This window comes from Limanda limanda, chromosome 2, assembly GCF_963576545.1.
Source record: "Limanda limanda chromosome 2, fLimLim1.1, whole genome shotgun sequence".
Lineage (NCBI taxonomy): Eukaryota > Metazoa > Chordata > Actinopteri > Pleuronectiformes > Pleuronectidae > Limanda > Limanda limanda.
In genome coordinates this window covers 823841-842728 of record NC_083637.1, presented here as the reverse complement: position 1 = coordinate 842728, position 18888 = coordinate 823841, and the positions used below count along the sequence as shown (strand labels likewise).

Genomic DNA, 18888 nt, shown 5'->3' with positions numbered 1-18888 from the left:
GCTTCCACAAAGACTGAGAGATTTCATCACACCTGAAGGGCCTTAGAAGATCTCCAGAGAGAGAGAGAGAGAGAGAGAGAGAGAGAGAGAGAGAGAGAGACCGCCTCAGATTATTCATCTTCTCATTTTGCAGTAATAATAAATATCTTATTTCAGCAGGACTGTTTTGTTTTGTGTGGATGTTTGATTCTCAAGTTTGTGTTGTGCTGCCCCCTGGTGGCGTCACGGCTCCGCTGCACCTCCACTGAAATAAAATATTAAGGTGAAATGTTGTCATGAAAACTCAGTTGAAACGACTCCTATATTCACTAAGATCAAATGTAAAGTAGTAAGTAAGTAAAACACATTTCAGAGTCTGGATGTTTCATGGTTTGTTTCTGTGGTCGAACGAAGCTGAGTCAGAGATTTTTGAAAACAATTCATTTTTACCCAGAATCTTTGTAAATGAGTTCAAATCACTTTAGACGCTGGAGCCGCTGACGTGACTCAACTAAACAACCTGGTGCCGACATCAGGTCAAAATGATTTCCTGTTCTCTCACTTCTTGTTCCATGTTTGGTCTCCTCCACCTCCTGAGAGAAACATCTGGATCTTTAGTTGCTAAATGCTAACAATCCTCAGATCTTCTTCTTGCATTCACCTTGTAGCACCTGCCCGCTTGTCCACCATGGCATCTAAGAGCCTTCAGCCGCTCTGCCCCCCCGAGGCTTCCTCCCACCAGACCTTCACAACACTGACTGTCTCCATTTTTAAATCACATGTAAATCTGTTAAAACTTTATTCACTGCTTGTGTTGTTTATCTGCCGTGTAAAGTGACCTTGAGGGCTGTGAAAGGCTCCTATCAATAAAATGTGTTATTAATAACATCACCTTTCTGTAGCCGTTTGTTAATCTGATGACGAACTAATCACGTATATTAACTGTTTACATTAATTATTTAGAATTTGTGCATAAAAGATCGAGTGGAAATGCTCAACATTCTAAAAAGATTTAAAGAAAATTTTGAGGTGGAAAGTTTGAGTCTGCAGAAGTTTTTTACCTCGATGAAAATACAGCACATTATGAATAATTAAATACACAAAATATTTACGGGAAAGTAGGACACAATTTTTCTCCAAAATTTGTCTAGGAGCAAAAAAAATTCTGACAGATTTTTAGACGTGTATAGTTCTTGCCAATGAACTATAATCGCGAATAAATACATTTCCAAACATGCACATTTAAAAAGATAAAAATAAAAGAGACAGGCAGCACTCTGTGTTGTAGGAGTTTGGTTTAATATCATACTGAAAAATAAATTAACGAAAAATAACTTTAAAATGCAACATATGACGAAAAGAGAGAAAGAAATCCTGATTATAAACATTCTTTGCCAGCAGGGGGTGGAATCGCAGTGCTCATGTAAGATTAAATTTACAAATATATTTATAAAAAAGGAATTTATTAGACATATCCACAAATCACGAAAGCATTCCTTTACATCCAGGGAGCTGAATCTGGTTCTACCACCTGACCGTCGTTCTTCCAGCTACAAAAAGGTCTAGAAAATTTATATTTATATATGTATAGATTTCATACACATGCCCTGTGCGCGGATGAGGCTGTAAAAAACTAAACTGTACAAAAACAAAAAGCACACGGTGGTGATGTGGATGGAATGATGATGATTCAGCAAAACAAGGGGACGACCTCCGACCCCATGAGCTGAGGTCAAAGTCGGGATTGAACCTTTCAGTCATCGATTAACGGATTGTGGCGATGAAATGTGAAACAGTGAGAACGAGCATCAACTGGATATTTAGTGTTTGTACTAAAACAACTTCCTGGTGCTTTAAAAACAGAGGTGGTGGTTCATGAGGAAGAGGAGCAGGAGGAAGAGGAGGAGGAGGAGGAATGACGAGAGAGGGAACAACACTCAAGTTCAATAATTTAATATTATCTACAGATGAACCGGAGGAAGAAACTAAAAAGGATTTTACTCTGAAACCCCAGAAGTCAGAACTTTTAAGACCAACAACCAGTTTAAAGGAAATGTTTAAAAGCCAAAATGATCTCACAGGAAAGAAGAAATTGTTCAACATTTTCATAAATATGCAAACTTATCGCAGTGTCTTCTTGAGATCCGAGGATCGTTGTCAGTCTGGTGCTCAGAGGCGGAGCAGCGGGGAAGGTTTTAACCTTTTGTCCCTCGTCTCAGTCGACTCCGCCTCCAACGCCACGCACACGAGCTCCACGTCCGTCACAACGTCTCGCAAACTAAGTGCTGTGAAATCTCTCAGGTAAACACAAAAACATGGAGGTAAATTCCAGAAATCAAAGTTAAAAAGAAAATCATCAAGTCGCGATCTCACGACAAACTGGTCTAAAGGTAACGGCGTCTCGCCAGCACGCCGCTCCATCAGCGTCCGTCCAATCACACGGACGCTGATGGAGACGAGTCTGGTTTTAGGGGAAATCTTCTCTTCAGATCTTTCCCAGAATCAGAAACTTTAAATATAAAAACCTTTAGAGTAGCTTCAGACCGTTAAAACAAATACTTTAGTTAAAATCTGCTTTTTATGTGAAGTCACTTCCTAATTTATATTAAGTACTTAGTTTTAAGAATATTTGATCAAATTCAAAATGCTCAATGCTCATGTAACACTAATGATCCAACTAAACTGTACCTGATTATATATTTTCCATTTTAGTATTAATATAAAACTGCAGGGCTGAAAAGGGACCACTGCATGAACGAGTTCATCTTCACTGAAGAAGACTGAGATAATGAATATTTGAATGAATACATTTTTTTCCCCACATGCAGTTGAGAGTAAAGTGTCTCTAGTCTGTGAAGGTTTGATTAGAGTTTAACTTTATTAAACTCTAATCAAACCTTCACAGACTCAGTTTCTGATTTTGGGTGAGAAAGAAAAACGTTTCCTGAAACCGAACCGTCCTCGTTGCCCTGGAAACCATTCGTCTGTTTGTCGCCTGTTGAACTGAGTAAAGCTGTAAACTTTGGTTGTGACTCCTCCTCCCGACGCCGCCCGGCGCCAGACGACAGGAGGAGGGACGGTGGTCGTGCTCTTCATTCGTACATTCACATAAACGGGAATTGTAAAAGTCGACAGGTGAACACACCTGCGATGACGCGGTGACAGAATAATGGCCCCTCCCACAATAACACCTTAACCCCGCCCACTAAATACATCTGGGTCTACAGCGATCCCGACACCTACAGCCGGCGCGGCGAGGAACCCTCATCTACACTGGGAACAAAAACTGATTCACACGCCTCAGACGTCCTAAGCACGCCGTTTCCAAACTGTACAGCGGAAGAGAGAGAGAGAGAGAGAGCGAGAGAGGGGTGGGGGTGGGGGGGGGGTGAATAAAACATGACCGAAGACGCGAGCTGCTAGTTTTTCTTCTTGACGTTGTTGTTTGAGGCGAGTCGGGGGCGGGGCACCGGGATCAGGCTTCCCAACGGGACTCGACTCCGAGCCACCTCGAAGAGTTTGTAGAAAACCTTGAGGAGAGGGAGAGAGGGAGAAGGAGAGAGGGAGAGAGGGAGAAGGTCAGAGCGAGTGAACGAGCCGGAGGAGGACGAGACTCAACACACAGACACCACAACACACATGGGACGCACAGACACGTCCCTGAGGAGCTCACCTTCCGTGGAGTCCTCTGGAAGCAGAGAGGAAATAAAGGACAGAATAAAAGGAACAATCAGAAATTCTGTCAGAAGTTTGCTGCTGGATATTGGAGATAAACTTCAATCTATCCTGTGTTTACTCTTCATTTCTCTCTGGTTATAAAACCAACACCCGGGTATTTTTATATCTAAAATCTTTGTCTTTTCTCTTCCTGTTTAACAACCAATCAGAAAGCTTCCCGGAGTCTTTAACTTCCTCCTGGTTACTGTCCACTCGATTGGCTGCTGTGAACGACCAATCAACGACCACGACAGTTCCTCGTTAGCTTCATGTTTTTACCAGACACATAAATGAGGAATCAAACAGAACCGTTTCACTGGAGAATTGAATTTACAGATTTAAGTTTCTCATAAAAGATGAAAACATAAGTGGAAGCACTTCCTCACACTTTGTTAATAAAGTTGAAATGAATCCACCTCTCACCTGTTCCCAGAGGGTTTCAGCAACCTGGTCGATGACTCCTCCCACCTCACGGAACTCTCCTGAGTATTTGACGTAGGCCCAGAGGCAGAGCGCCGCCAGAGCCACGCCCATCAGCAGGTTGCACACAGTGGCCACCGAGTTGATGCCCACAAACCCCGTGACCATCGACACCACGTACATGATGAACATGACAGCGAACAGCGTGGCCGGTGTCCGTGCAGCAAAGAAGATGTTCTTGCCGTCGTTGTGCTTGTTGAAGTTGGCGCAAGCTTCGTCGAGCTCCGCCTCCAGCTGCTCCTGGTAGCGCCGGCAGAACTCCTCACCGCCCATCTTCTTAACGGAGCGGAAGTGTCGCACCGACGCCTGCCGCAGCTCCACGTGACGGCGCTCCAGCTCCGTCGGGGACATGTAGGGTTTATCTCCACCACACACCTGAGAGCAGCACACGACACAAGGTAACGCAACAATTCATTTAAAGTCTCGCACAACTGGATGTGTGTGTCTGTGTGTGTGTGTGTGAGTGTGTGAGTGTGTACCTGCTCCATGCTCTTGTTGTACATGTCTTTGGCTCCTGCTACAGCTGCAAGGTTATTGGCCTCAGCTGTTGCCTGGCAACAGATGAACAGAACGTTAAGTCTCATCTGATGGTTGATAATAAAACTCTAATTCTCATTCTAACATTTGAACCATAGTGAGAAATAAACTCGGCAAGAAAAAAAACATTTAAAAAATGTATTTAGTCAATAAAGTCGTCTGATATGATCTTTCACAGTCTGACGAGAATCAGCTGAACTGACCTGCAGCATTGACTTTGGGTGAGGAAGCTCCTCCCCCTGGTAGATCTTCATGTAAGCCTGAAAAACAACAAACATGAACGATAGAATGTGGAGGAATGAAAACAAGCTGAACGAGTTCACGTTGTGTGGAGAGCGATCGATGACCAATCGCACGGCGGCAGGACAAACGCTTCACTTCCTGCTGGACCACGCTCACTAATCAAACATCACAATCCATCTCATCGAGTTAGACCCCACAGTGAAAACTTTATCTAAATCGAATTTAATTTTAAAACGAGACTTACCTCCTTTTGGCAGCAGGTGGTGCTGTCGCTATCTCTATACTAGACTAATAGATCAGTTCAGGTCAAAAACGCTCTTCTCTCTTCAGATTGTAAACGTTTGTCATCTTTACATCAAAGACATCTAGAGATTATGACACTGTGACATTAAAGCAAACTGACAACAAAGAATTATTTGCTTAATGAATCCTTTGAAGTGTTCTTTTATAGCTGTATATTGTAAAGCAGCCAAGAGCGGTTCATCAAAGTTTAAAACATGTCACTTCCTGTCGCCAGCAGGTGGCGCTGTAATGAGTCAATATTGATATGGATCTGCTCAGGGCGGGACTGTGAATGTGTGAATGAGGTTTGAGGCTGAAAGAACGATGCACAGAGGAGTTATAATAAATCCCTCTTATTTTGGCGAATCATCAAAACGCCACGTCACGCCGTGTGATGAAATCATTTATACTGAGGTGGTTTATGTCTCCATCTTGTTGAGATGAGTCACAGAACTTGGAGTTGAACGAATGAAAGCCCAAGGACAAGTTCAGACTTATTTGTTAGTCATGGCGTGTAATCAAACTTTTACGCCGCTCCACGGTCACACCGTCTGATGAAAACTCGAAATTCGAGGTAGTTTATAAATATCTCCGTCTTGTTGTGAGGACACTCGTGTCCATATGAAGTTGATTTTTAGAAAACGCCCAAAATGGCCACTAAATCCAAAATGGCGGGCTTCCTGTTGTGTTTTTCCCCATTGCACCTCTGGACTTTTTCTTTTTGTCTAGTCATGATACACCTGGGCTATGATTTGTGAAGATCGGTGAAAGCTAACAGGGGCTTTCCCTTAGATGGCGCTGTTGAGCCCATTTGAAATTACTCCAGAACACAATTCATTTTTTAGAGTTTTGAATTTCCTGCAAACTTTGGTAAGAATTTGAGCGTCTCGGCCTGAAAAATCCAAAAAGGGAAAAACAAATCCTTCATAATACAATAGGGCCTCCCGGTGCTCGGGCCCTAATCAGTAAATTTACAATCGTGTTTTCTTATTGAGCAACAATCTGTAATCTGAAGTAAAACAGGAGAAGTCACCTTGAAGTAGTGCAGCAGGTCTCTGCAGGTGATCTTCACTCCTCCGATCTCCTTCTCCACCAGGTTCTCTGGCGACAGCAGCGTCGGGACCAGGTTGATCAGCTCCTTCTTAAACTCCTCATCGATATCTGAGACACAGAGACGTTAAACATCCGACTGCTTCAGAACCAGTGATTGAGAACATTAAACCTGACGTACATGAAAACGTGTGATTCTCCCTTTAGAGCCGCAGGAGACGGGTCATGTTTTATATTAATTTACAGCTAAAATCAGAAATATTCAACCCCGCAAAGATTTTAAAGATTGATCAATTTAAGTTCAGAAGAGCAAGATTCTGCTTCGGATGATTTCTTTATGAGTTCAGTGAAACATCAAATCAACACAGAAAATACATGTAGTATTTGTGTATATTTTGTTAAGATATAATATTGTTGTTTTTAAAGCTGTCTGACAGTTTTTATGGCCTAAAGTGGAGTTGAAACATGATGAAGCCTTTGGGAACTCTATGATGATCCTCCCCTGGCCTCAGCCGGGACGTGTATATAACAGATTACAGCAGAATTTCATTGATTAAAACAAAAGATTCAGACCAAGACAGTTTCTGAAAACCTGCCGACCAAGAATCAGACGTTTGGATGAGGAAAGACAAGTTTGCTGATTTTAGAGTTTTTTCTTAAAGTTCATGATCTCTAGTGGAAAGTCACTGAAGCCAAATGTTTAATATGTCAAATCTTTTTATTTCATGTCTCCTTCTGCTTCAGAGGCTGAGAAAGTCCTGAGTTGGTGATTCTCTCAGCTCTTCAGAGAAGCCTCATGTGTTAGATGGTCTTTACTTGTTTAAATGTATTAACTCCTCAGATTCACCACGGTACCGCTGGACGGGTTGGGGATGGGGTTGGGGTTGGGGTTGGGGTTGGGGATGGGGATGGGGTTCAGGTTGGGGATGGGGTTGGGGTTGGGGATGGGGTTGGGGATGGGGTTGGGGTTGGGGTTCAGGTTGGGGTTGGGGTTGGGGTTGGGGTTCAGGTTGGGGATGGGGTTCAGGTTGGGGATGGGGTTGGGGATGGGGTTGGGGTTGGGGTTCAGGTTGGGGATGGGGTTCAGGTTGGGGATGGGGTTGGGGATGGGGATGGGGTTGGGGTTGGGGTTCAGGTTACCTCTGAGCCGGCCGTCGAACTGAGGGTTGGTGGCGACCTTGAGGCCGGGGTGAGGCAGCAGGAAGCAGCCGATGTTTGAGAAGCAGGAGTGGATGTGTTTCCTGACGTTCTGCAGCTCCTCGTGCTGGTTCTGCTTCACCTGGACACACACGCTCACGTTAGCTTCACTCGGACTCGTGAGTCTGAGACCGTCTCCAGGGACGGATCCTCTGTCCGTCCCAAAGACTTCAGAAGCTTCCCACAGGGCGGAAGACCCTCTGCTCTGCCCTCTTCTCACAGGAAGCAGTTTAATGCAGACATTAAACTGCACTTTTCAGCACAGGTCATTTATTGTGATACTTAATAAATGAAGTAGTTCACTTGCCTGCAGCCGTTTCTCCAGGAAACTCATTCCTCCGTCCAAACCATACGGATGCTCGTACGGGTAACTCCAGTCTCGGATCAGGAACATCAGAGTCTGAAAACACAGGTTACGGATTCAGGATCTGGATTCTACGACTTCATCCAGATTAGAAAACTTACGGAGAAGATAAGACTCCAGAAGCAATTCTTTATATACAACTAAATGTTCTACCCCTTGTCATCTGAATACTCGGCTGTGACCTGCTGCTCTTACCTGGAAAGGTTTCTCGTAGACTTCCTCCATCGCGAGTCTCCCGTACTCCGTGAAGAGCTGAGGAGACACAGATGGAATCAACAATCATCATCAATGCTGAGCAACATAATCAAACACATCTATAAACTCAGACATGATTTGGTCTCTGTGAAAAGAAATGATGTACGTGATCATTTGCATATAGAGCAGGAAGTGAGATCCGATCACAAGGTCATGGGAGACAGACAGGACACATTTTGCTCAAACTATATAAACGACAGGTGTTAAAACCATCTGAACGGGATCGTTTCCCCGGACATCAACATGTCTCCTGTGAAGCAGCAGCAGGTTGTAGGTCCGACTCGTTCAAACAGGAACATCTAGGCGAGGGGCGGAGCCTGTAGAGCAGCAGGAGGCGGGACCTGACGTGTAAACTCTGCTGTGGACAGATCAGTGTTGTTGTTTCCAGCTCCTCCCACACGGCGTCGAATCATCAGCAGAAGATCTGGAATCTCCTCGTGTTTCCAAGTGGACGTCTTCGTCTTCTCCGTGTCCGGCTCCTCTTCTTCATCCTGAGATCTTTGTGTTCTTCAGGTTTCACTTTACCAACTAAAGGGCTGAAAGATAAACATTTGTGTTCTCACAGCCCCCCCCCCCCCTCCCGAACAGTTCAGGAGGATCCAGAGTTCAGTGCAGGTCTGACACTGATCCTCCTCCTTCTGGTCCAAGAACTGTTTCCATGTGTGAAGCCAACATGTGCAGAACCATGTGGCATCATCAAATCCCGCCCTCTCGGTTTGATTGACAGGCGCTCGGACATGCACTGATGAACTGGGCCCAAACATGGAAGAGGATTTTTCTCCAGGTTTTGTTTGAGAGCAGTTTCTTCCTCATAAGGCTGCGTTCAGTTTAATCCGGACACAGATCTCATCAGTCGTGTCTTTAAAAAGAAAACGACTTTCACAGAACGGCTGAAGTGAATCTGGTGGATTACAACAACCAGAAACTGAACTAAGTATCTGAGACAAAGGATCTGGAGCAGCAGCAGGTTTAATAAAATCTCCTGCTGCAGAACCTTCAACAAATGGAGAGTTTTATTAGTTGTCATGACGACACTTGTCCTTCATTAAAGGATCATTCAGACTTTAACTCAAATCTAAATTAGCAGCAGCTCACTACGGAGCAAGAAGAACTGGAAACTGTCAAACAGCAGCTGCAACGTTAGTGTTCGTCTGATAAGCACCTGAACTCCAGAGGTTCTGTGTATGACACCAAACATGAGTCAGCAGCTTCTTCTGCACCATCTTCCATGTGCTGTAACACTGATCCTTCCACAGCAGGGTTTATACGTCATGTCCCGCCTCCTGCTGCCCTACAGGCTCCGCCCCTCGGCTGAACGTTCCCACATGTTCCTGTTTGAACGAGTCGGACCCGACGACCTGCTGCTGCTGCTCCACAGGACAAACACTCATTAAAAGAGTCAGATGATTTGGTTTCACCACAGAACACGTGACTTGCTGGTTCTCAGCTGCTTACATCAGGTAGTTTGTTATTGTTAAGATCCTTCAGTAAATTAAAATCAAGTGAAAGCATCCGGCTGATACCGACCTGAAGGTGCTGCAGGTCGTCTTCCTGGACGTTCTGGGACAAGTTGTAAACCTAAAACACAAACAAGCATTGAGCCGTTATCTCTTTAAAGTATAAGAAGACGCAGCCCGAGTGGTGACGATGATCATTGACATGATTCATTTTTAATAAATCAATAGTTGTGCAGCAGCTGACCTGGACGGAGCTGGTCATGGTGCTCAGAGCGAACAGAGTGGCACAGTCTTTAATAGTTGATTGGCTGTCAAATGCCCCCTGTGTGTCGATTAGTAGAACTGCAACCTGCAACAACAAAAGCGCACAATCACGTCATCACATCATCACATGACAAAGTGGACGGCGGCGGCGGCCCGTGAACCAACCTTGCAGCCGTCTGGTTTCTCCACCACAAACACCTCGCTCCAGGCCAGGATGCCGGTGGTCTCTCTCTCACAGCCGCCACGCCAGGTGAAGCCCGTCAGAGGCTCGTCCTCGCTGCCCACCCAGGAGCTGGACTGGGGGGGGGGGGGGACAGAGGAGGAGGGGGAGAAGTTTACAACACGGTTTAAAGACAGGTGTCAGATTCAAATCAGTTTGATCTCAATGAGACAAATCACTGCTTCACTGGTTTGATACTGTAAGATAGAGGGGAGTTTACACATGAACCTTTCCTGTGGTACATCTTATGTCATATTACAGGGTCAAGGTATTGTAATAAATTATATTTTCTATAAATCTGAATAGATCAAATGTTGCTTTGTCCCTGATCAAAAGTAATTTCTCACACTGATGAACTTGTACAAAGCTTCAACAGTTTAGAAAAAAGCTTCTCACAGTCAATGACCCTCGTACATGAAGTATGTTAATCAGCTAAAACATGACTGAGTCCTTGTTGCACAGTTCAGTCCCTTCATAACAAGGGTGCGTGTGATCATTTCACACATAAACATGGTCTTTCTGTGCGATAAGCAGCACACAGCCGCCCTGCAGCTGGAGGCCACAGAGCAGACATTGTGCTGGAGTGAAATCCTCTTTCCCGTGTGGTGAAACGCTGCAGGCTGTTCCTGTGCTTACTGCAGATTAACAAGGAGCGAAGGTTGAGTCACGGATTCTAAACTCTGCACCGTGGAACCTTTCAAACAGAAACACTTCTCCTGGGTCGTTTCACTCTGCTGCAGCGACAGGAAGTCACCTGGAACAATACCAGTGTCCCCCAGGTCAAATGAAAAGGTGGATGATAATTTGATACAGTGATCTGTGACTTTTATGATTGAAGGAAAGGTTGAGAAAGATTCATGTTTTTACAACTTGTCTGAAAACTTCCAGAGTTGTAGCTCAGTTGAGTTCCTTATATTTTCAAACCTGCAGAAATCTGTAATTTCAAATCAAGGAAAAAGAGTCATTTCATTCGGTTGCCTGTTGGTGGCGTCATACCCACTTTGTTCATGCGTCTTCAAAGTGAGTGTTTACCCAGTTTGAAGTCACATGTTTAACCATACACTTTAGATCTGTGGTTTTTAACTCAATGTCCGAAGCGGAAAGAGAAACGTCTGGATCTTAAATCAGCTGCAGTTCGACTCTCAGCCAATCAGAGACGAGTCAGAGAAACAGTTTGAACATGAAGCTGCTTTATTCACTGGAGTGAATCAGTGGTTTGTTTTGGAGGAGACGACGTCTGAGGAGAATTCAGATTAAAAACTGAACCATCAACACAATTGAAATGTTTATATAACTTAACAGAGACTTTCTGTTTCCTCCAGTTCCTTGAGTACCTGCTTGTACATGTATCGCAGCATGAAGTCCAGCAGGAAGGACTTGCCCTTGCGGAATGCTCCAGCCACACAGACGACGACCACGTGGAGGTCCTGCACCTCCTCCTGAAGCAGCAGCCGCTCCAGCACCTCCTCCTGCAGCGTGAACGAGTGCTCCTCCTCGTTAGCGACCACGATCTGAATGGGCCGCGCTCTGCCCGCCTGCGGCAGGTCGTCTTCCTCCTCAGGCCTCATCTGGGACGTGTCTGCTGTGAACCTGTGGCCATCTGAGAAGGAGAAAGATGTTAAACTCCAGACTAAAAGCTGAAGTCTCAATAACGTGTCATCTTGATAACGGCAAGTTCCTGTTAAACTACACACTTCTGAATCCATCTGTATCCAGATCCAGAATCCTCGCTGACCCGGGATCAGACAGGAGCCACGAGCTGGTTTCAAGTTACTTCACACCAGATTTCAGACCAAAGCAACATTGCTGCATCTGACCTGGAACTGGGGATTACTGAGCCTACTTCTTCCAGAAGTCACGGTCTGTGGAAGCCACATCTCAAGGGGAACATTGGATGAGCTTCACACTTGGTTTGTGTTGAGGGCCGAGGGATGTGCAGAGATACATTCAATAAAAGTTATAAAAACCACCCAGTTGATCATAAGCAGCTTCAGCACAGATAAACCAGTCAGGATGAGCAGAGACTTTTCTTACTTCACTCTACATCACAGCTCTGCTCTAGGGTCGGGTGATAAGTGGAAATCAATTACTGCTGCAAACGATTATGAAAACAAAAGATGGTTATCCTGCGTTCTGTCAGGCCCATGACACCCGGGACACAATATCTGCTGCACGAGGTTTCTGGTACAACAACTGCAAGTCGAGTTATGCACACAACTCAAAACACTTCAGTGGCTCGCTGCTGCTTCAAGATCCGGACAGACACACATTCAGCATCGCACCATTCGTCCTCCGTCTCCCTCTGACCTGCAGCCACGTCCACAATCAGATACTGGAGTTTACTTTGTGTTTGTAAACTCATTGAAAAAAAATCTGCAGTCGATCAAATGTGTTAAACCTCCTCAGTGTGTTTACACATCAACTTGTGTTGGACTTGTGATACATTGCTTTTGATGATTGATATGGTCTCATCTCCACTGTTAATCACGTGACATACTTCAGTTTAACCAGTTCAGTGTCAGTGATGCTCTCACACGATTAACTTAATAACATTTGGCCATGATAGTGATTAATAGTAAAACAACTAAAATATTAAGAGAACAGACGAGATTGTTTTTAGAAAGATGGAGTGATGTTGTTTCAGCTTCCCTCTTTGTTTCCTCTTCGTTCTGGAGGAGAGACTTTCCCCTCAGGCAGGTCATGTACAGGACGGAGAGAACACTGAGAGACTGAATTAACCGGATCACTGATCATCTGAGACGCTGCAGTTCAACCACATCATCATCATCATCATCTTCATCGCCCCAAAACGTCTCCCTGCTCTTCATTTACATTCTCCCCTGGATGTAAAGGAACGTCAACAGTGACGGACTACAGCATCTCGTTTTATTTTAATAAAAGAATCAGATTCCTGGATACTGGGAGATGTGCAGACGTGTCATCCATCTTCATCACATGGCGTCCACTCCAGTGAGTAGCATCACGTCCAATCCTCAACCTGACACACAGCAACTCAAGCTATTTTTTCAAGATGACAACTGGCTCAAAAAGAATCCCGAGGTGAAATTCATCCATAGAGTCAAATATGACTTTGAATCATCCAGAGCTGCAGATCAGTGACCACAAGACCTCTGCCTTATAAGGAGAACGCTTCATTAGTCCACGGTGGACCTGACCCCGGGAATCCACCGACTCAAGACTCTTCTATTTACTGTAAACCTGCAGATTCTCCTGAAGTTTCCTCTCTCCTGAGCTCCTGAGACGACATCAGGAAACTTCTGTTAAGCAAAGCCAGGCCCATCCACACGTTGGCTCGTGGTGGAACAACGGTGACGCATCAGATTTCAGTTGAAAGTGCACAGGAAGCATTGATGAGCAGAGAATTGATTGACAGTGGATCATTCAGTCTTAATTGTTAGAGCACAGACGGATGTTCTGCTCAGTTGTTGTTCTGCTTTGGACTGAGACCACACTTCATATCAACATCCACAGAACGCTGACCTCTGCTCAAACTGGGTCCAGATGTTTAAACAGCAGCAGTGTCCTTCAACTTCATGAAATGATTCTATCTCTGGTAAGAAAAATAAAACTCCACTAAGGTCAGAGTCTGGAGTAAAACAAAAAGTATATATATATATATATATATATATATATATATATATATATATAATATAAATAGAATTGTCAATGATTCCTGGAGATGTCTTAACAAAGTTTTTTATCATAAATTCTTATAACAAGAGTATAAAAAAAACCCAGAGCCAAATATATAGAACGTGAATGAAGAGAACATTTGATGTCATATGTATCTATACACATCTTTTCTGCATCATTTATTCTATAAAAGTTGTAGTGTCTGTTACAGGCTCATATCAGCTGATATTTATGAGTCCGGTTCTACAGTGGATCATCAGGTCATGTTTGACCCATTTAAGTTCCCGACATTTGTTAACAAACACGACCACGATAGTTAACAAGCTAATTTTCTTGCTTATCCAACAGGTGGCGCTGGCCTATGGATTCATGGATTCTCACTTTAAACTACTAACTTAGTCATAACAAAGTTTGAAGAGCGCAAACCTAAAACATGAACCTGGACTGTGGAGAACAACAGCAGCAGTTTCCAGAGAATGTCCGGGTCTGACTCGTTCACACCAACAAGAACATGTGGGAATACCAGGTGAGGGGCGGAGCCTGTAGAGCAGCAGGAGGCGGGACCTGACGTATAAACTCTGCTGTGGACAGATCAGTGTTGTTGTTTCCAGCTCCTCCACACGGCGTCGGCCTCATCACCAGAAGATCTGGAATCTCCTCGTGTTTCCAAGTGGACGTCTTCGTCTTCTACGTGTCCGGCTCCTCCTCTTCATCATGAGATCATCACGTCCACTCGCTCTCTGGGAAGCTTCCACACATTGTCCTGCTGGTTCCTCACATGGACTCACTCTGACATGTTACACACATTTTACCAGAAGATCCAGAACATGTCCAGAGACACTGACTCAGACATGTGTCCTCACGTCCAGAACATGAGAGGAACACATCCAGACTCCAGCTCATGTCTAGAAGCAACTTGTGTCCTTGAATTAAAAAAGACATTAAAGGCAAAGCTCTGGTACAGAATCTGACCCGACTCCCATCAACACGCTCAGTGAGTGTCGGGTCTTACAGCAACTTTGTCCTCATTCAATGATCAGAATAGAGCTGAACATGTGACTGGGGAATAAGAGGATAACCACACCAGTACACACGCGTCACATGACTACTGGCGCCTCAGGTTCTGCCCCAGTTTGGTCTGAGCTCAGTGAGCAGCTCTTCTCCACAGGTCGAGTCCCAGCAGCAGGTTCACACTGAGCTCCTGTTGAACTCACTGGAAACCAGCACAGAAGGTTTCAGACAGTTTGTAAACCAGCACCACAGCAGGTAAAGCCCGGTGGTCCTGTAGATATGATGAGTCACAAACCACTGTGGTGAACACCAGGACTCTCAAGCAGTGATGTAGAAACTTGATGCAGCTTCATGAGTCGGTTCTGTTCCACCAGGGTAAAGAGAGAAACAACAGAACTCTGAAACGTGTGGAATTATAAAACGAGTCTCTATCGATCAGAAGCTCTGCATGTTCGACAGGAAACAGAACCACCGCGGACCAGAGGGATAACAAACACAGACGTTAGGTTAAGATTCTGAATGAAGCCTTATGAACCGTTATCTACAGGAATTAGAATTAATTGGCTCAATTTCTGAATCTTCAGTCCTCGTGTTCCACTGAGGAGAAGTTAAGGCTAACAGAAGCTAGCTAGCGTTTAAAGCCCGTGTGCCGTTAACCCAGCTAACGATGCTAACGATGCTAGCTCGCTGTTGACAGTCTCTCAGCTGACGGGACAATAACGGGTTAGCTCGAGGAGGCTAGCAGCTGTTAGCACAGTGCTAACAACAAACACACATTCAGGTGAGCAGCTCTGCTAGCAGCTAGCGGCTAGCAGCTAGCGGCTAACAGCGGCTCCGGGACCACACACCGGGGGGGGGATGAGCTGCCCGGGCCCCAGGAGGGACGCGGGTCCGGGGGTTCGATTCCCCGCCCGGACCCAGAGGTACAGATGAGGCGGCTCGACGGAGCGGAGCCGCGGTGTCGTTTCAAACCCGTCCCGAGGCGGAGGTCACGTATCCCGGGTTGTCCCCGCTCCCAGCCCCGCTCCCAGTCACCCACCGGCCCGGGTCCCGGTCCCCCACCGGCCCGGGTCCCAGTCCCCCACCGGCCCGGGTCCCGGGTCCCACTCACCCTCGGAGAAGATGCTGTTCTTGTGGTTCCGCTGCTTCAGCCTCGTCTCCTCCTCCGCCGCCATCTTTCCTGCTGCTGCTGGCGGACCGCTCTGACGTCACACGAGCCGAGCGGCGCTAAATACAGGGTCCAGGCCCCGCCCCCTGCCTAGCGAGCCGCTAGCATCCACAGCTAATGCTAACGGTTAGATAGATAGATAGATAGATAGATAGATAGATAGATAGATAGATAGATAGATAGATAGATAGATAGATAGATAGATAGATAGATAGATAGATAGATAGATAGATAGATAGATAGATAGATAGATAGATAGATAGATAGATAGATAGATAGATAGATAGATAGATAGATAGATAGATAGATAGATAGATAGATAGATAGATAGATAGATTACTTTATTCATCCCCTGAGGGAAATTAAGTCGTCATAGCAGCCGATATACTTGAATACAATAAAATACAATACAATACAATACAATAAAATAAAAAATATTGAGGTAGAAAGAATAAAAAACAGAAACACAAGATAAATAGGTAGATAAGGTGCAGTGGCAAGATGATGGTAATAGTACTGATGATATGATGGTAATGTTATTGTTAGACAGTATATAAAAATAGTACAGTATATATAGTATATAATATAGCATAATATATATTTATATATGATAGTAATTATACCAATATAATAGCAGTATATAGTAATAATGGCAGCAACAGTACATATAATAATAATAGTAGTAATATAATAATAATAATAATAATTATAATTATAACATGAACACATGTATAAATATGTGTATATAGACTTATATATCCAAAGAATATACAGAGAGTATGATATAATATATGATATATAGTAGAGGTATAAATATAAGTATTTGACAAGGGATAAAAAGACTCATATTGTATTATTTTATTTAGTTAATTTATATCTAGTGAAAGAGGAGCAGATTATGTGAAATATTATTTTTTCTGAGATTTTCTGTTCAACTGTTAAATTGTTTGGTTTGGTTCTATACTAATATGAAAAGTCTCAATTAGAAAATGTAATATTATTCTAGGTTAATTTATGTTCTTAGATATTTTCTTTTTGTTGCTGTTAAATTTTTTTATGATTTATTTCAACAAATTATTTTTGTGTTATCTTCTAAAGTCAAAGGAGACGTTTAATAAATGTTTGTCAAAGAAGTTTCTGTCGTTTCAGCTCGTTCTTCTCTCTGATGTTTGCTCAAGTGTTTCTGATCAGTTTGGTTTTTATTAGTTATTTGATGATATAAGAATCTTAATGAGACGTGATGATTGACAGCTGAGACTGACTCAGTATTGGTCAAGCTCGTGTATGGGCGGGGCCTCAGTAACTCGACTCCACCCCACGATCAGTACTGCACAGACTGTTATGACATCATAACCACAAGATCAGGGTTAGTCCGACATAGAGCCTTGCCCGGCGGTCGCCCTTCAGATGACAGCGTTAGTACCTGAGATATTTTTGCTTCATTTCTCGCAAGTATGAGGACGTGGAAACATGTCAGCCATCTTTGTTTATAGTCTGGACAAAAACAATTGTATTATAATATTATTTAAAACAATAACCTGCTGTTACCACGGTAACCACATGCAGCTAGCGGGTACTGGCTCCCTCATTAATCGAGCCTGAAACGCATGTACTTTCAACCCGGTCTCAGGCTGCACTGTGATTGGCTAATGTCTGTCACACATCAACACAGCGATGAAAACAGAAGCTGTGTTCTGTTCTCCGGCCACAGGTTCAATTTCATTTCACGCCAGCGACAGATGAGGCTTTGTGCTGCAGAGGAAGATGTTTGTGTGTGAGGTCAGATGTTGTGCAGCAGGGCGGAGCCTCCACAGTCGCTCAGACGATTCTGAAATCATTTCATCTCTGAATTATTGATGAAAACACTGAAGCAGCTGCTTAAGTTGATCAGGGATGAAAAGTCGGAGCAGATCATGTTCCTGCTTTTTCTAAATCTTAGCGGGATCTTCGTTCTCCACTTTACCCCTGCACCATATCTCAGTTCAGGGGTCACATCCTGCAGAGGCTGCATTTAAAGGCTGCTTGCGTCACATGGTTCCTTCCATCCCTGAGAAACAAAGGTTCCTACAGGTGGACTCTTCCTGGCCCAGGAGCCATTGAGCCTCATTGAAGAACTGTTTTCAAAGTTCTAGTGACGTCCAATGCTTGAGTATCACACTTCTACTTATTCCACAGCTGACGGTGCCATGTTAAACACCTAAGGGGAATTGAGAAACTTCAGCTCTGTTGCTAGGGAACAGCTGTAAGGGCGGGACGAGCTGGTGACAGCAGCTTGGAGAATCTTCTGTAGACCAGACTGACCCCTTCCTGTTTGACCTTCACGGTACTAACCCCATCCTGCAGGTCGAGAGGCCAGAGGCCAGAGGTCACAGGTCACCTGTCAGAGGGCAAAGGTCAAATTGGTGCACACAGACAAGTCTGAGATTTCAGGTGAAAATATCCAGACAGGCTGAGCAAATAGTATGGATTCAGATTTGGACTTCCCCTCTGGCGCCACCACGAGGTGATGTATGCTTAGTGACTTAATATGTGCTGATCCTAAAAAACATAACAATAAATATGTAAAAGTCAAAATCACACATATCTTCATTTATATAATTTTTATATGATTGAAATCATTACATGGTGATTAAAAACAATGGATAAATGCATTAACTGATAATCAGTTCAAAATATCTTCTTAATTAATTAGAGCCATTAAGTAAATGATATCTACATAAACATTAACAGCTCATGGGATGGTGCTGGATCGAAAAAGAGAAAAATGACAAAAGAGAAAGTTTGGATCCAGTTCTGGAGACGTCGTCCAGAGTCTGAAACGGTTTCATGAAATGAGATGTGTCTGACGTGAAGCAGCTCTATTTATTAAATCTGCTCAGTGACATTTGAACGTGAAAAACAGTTTCAGACTTGTTCCTCCTCTAACTATAAACTGCTGCTGCTGTGCTCTGTTATCACTTTGTCGACAGTATCACAGAAACAAAGTCCACTGAACTGATATCAGAGGTCA

The 18888-nt window shown here is 44.1% G+C and overlaps 1 protein-coding gene across 2 annotated transcripts; it reads right to left on the bottom strand.

Moving 5' to 3' along the window:
* Positions 1 to 1257: 1257 nt before the first annotated feature.
* Positions 1258 to 15898, bottom strand: LOC133028853 (atlastin-2-like). Of its 2 annotated transcripts, XM_061095884.1 has the most exons (14): positions 15822 to 15898; positions 11380 to 11645; positions 9991 to 10122; positions 9806 to 9910; positions 9632 to 9682; positions 8045 to 8101; positions 7793 to 7885; positions 7429 to 7567; positions 6272 to 6399; positions 4917 to 4973; positions 4656 to 4727; positions 4120 to 4551; positions 3653 to 3667; positions 1258 to 3509 (listed from the first exon to the last, which is right to left on the bottom strand). In XM_061095884.1, the coding sequence occupies exons 1-14, from the start codon at positions 15883 to 15885 to the stop codon at positions 3399 to 3401; spliced, it is 1722 nt and encodes a 573-aa protein (XP_060951867.1). In that variant the 5' UTR covers positions 15886 to 15898; the 3' UTR covers positions 1258 to 3398. The 2 variants fall into 2 exon arrangements, with proteins under 2 accessions (XP_060951867.1, XP_060951873.1); XM_061095890.1 differs by lacking the exon at positions 3653 to 3667.
* Positions 15899 to 18888: the final 2990 nt, after the last annotated feature.

What these genes read in the sequence shown, in the direction of transcription:
- LOC133028853 (XM_061095884.1), bottom strand. Translation starts at nt 15,885, where the DNA reads ATGGCGGCGGAGGAGGAGACGAGGCTGAAGCAGCGGAACCACAAGAAC. An exon ending in ACGACCTGCAGCACCTTCAG is followed by an intron (nt 8,102 to 9,631) that starts GTCGGTATCAGC and finishes GTGTCTCCTCAG; the next exon opens with CTCTTCACGGAGTACGGGAG. An exon ending in TCTACGAGAAACCTTTCCAG is followed by an intron (nt 7,886 to 8,044) that starts GTAAGAGCAGCA and finishes CTGTGTTTTCAG; the next exon opens with ACTCTGATGTTCCTGATCCG.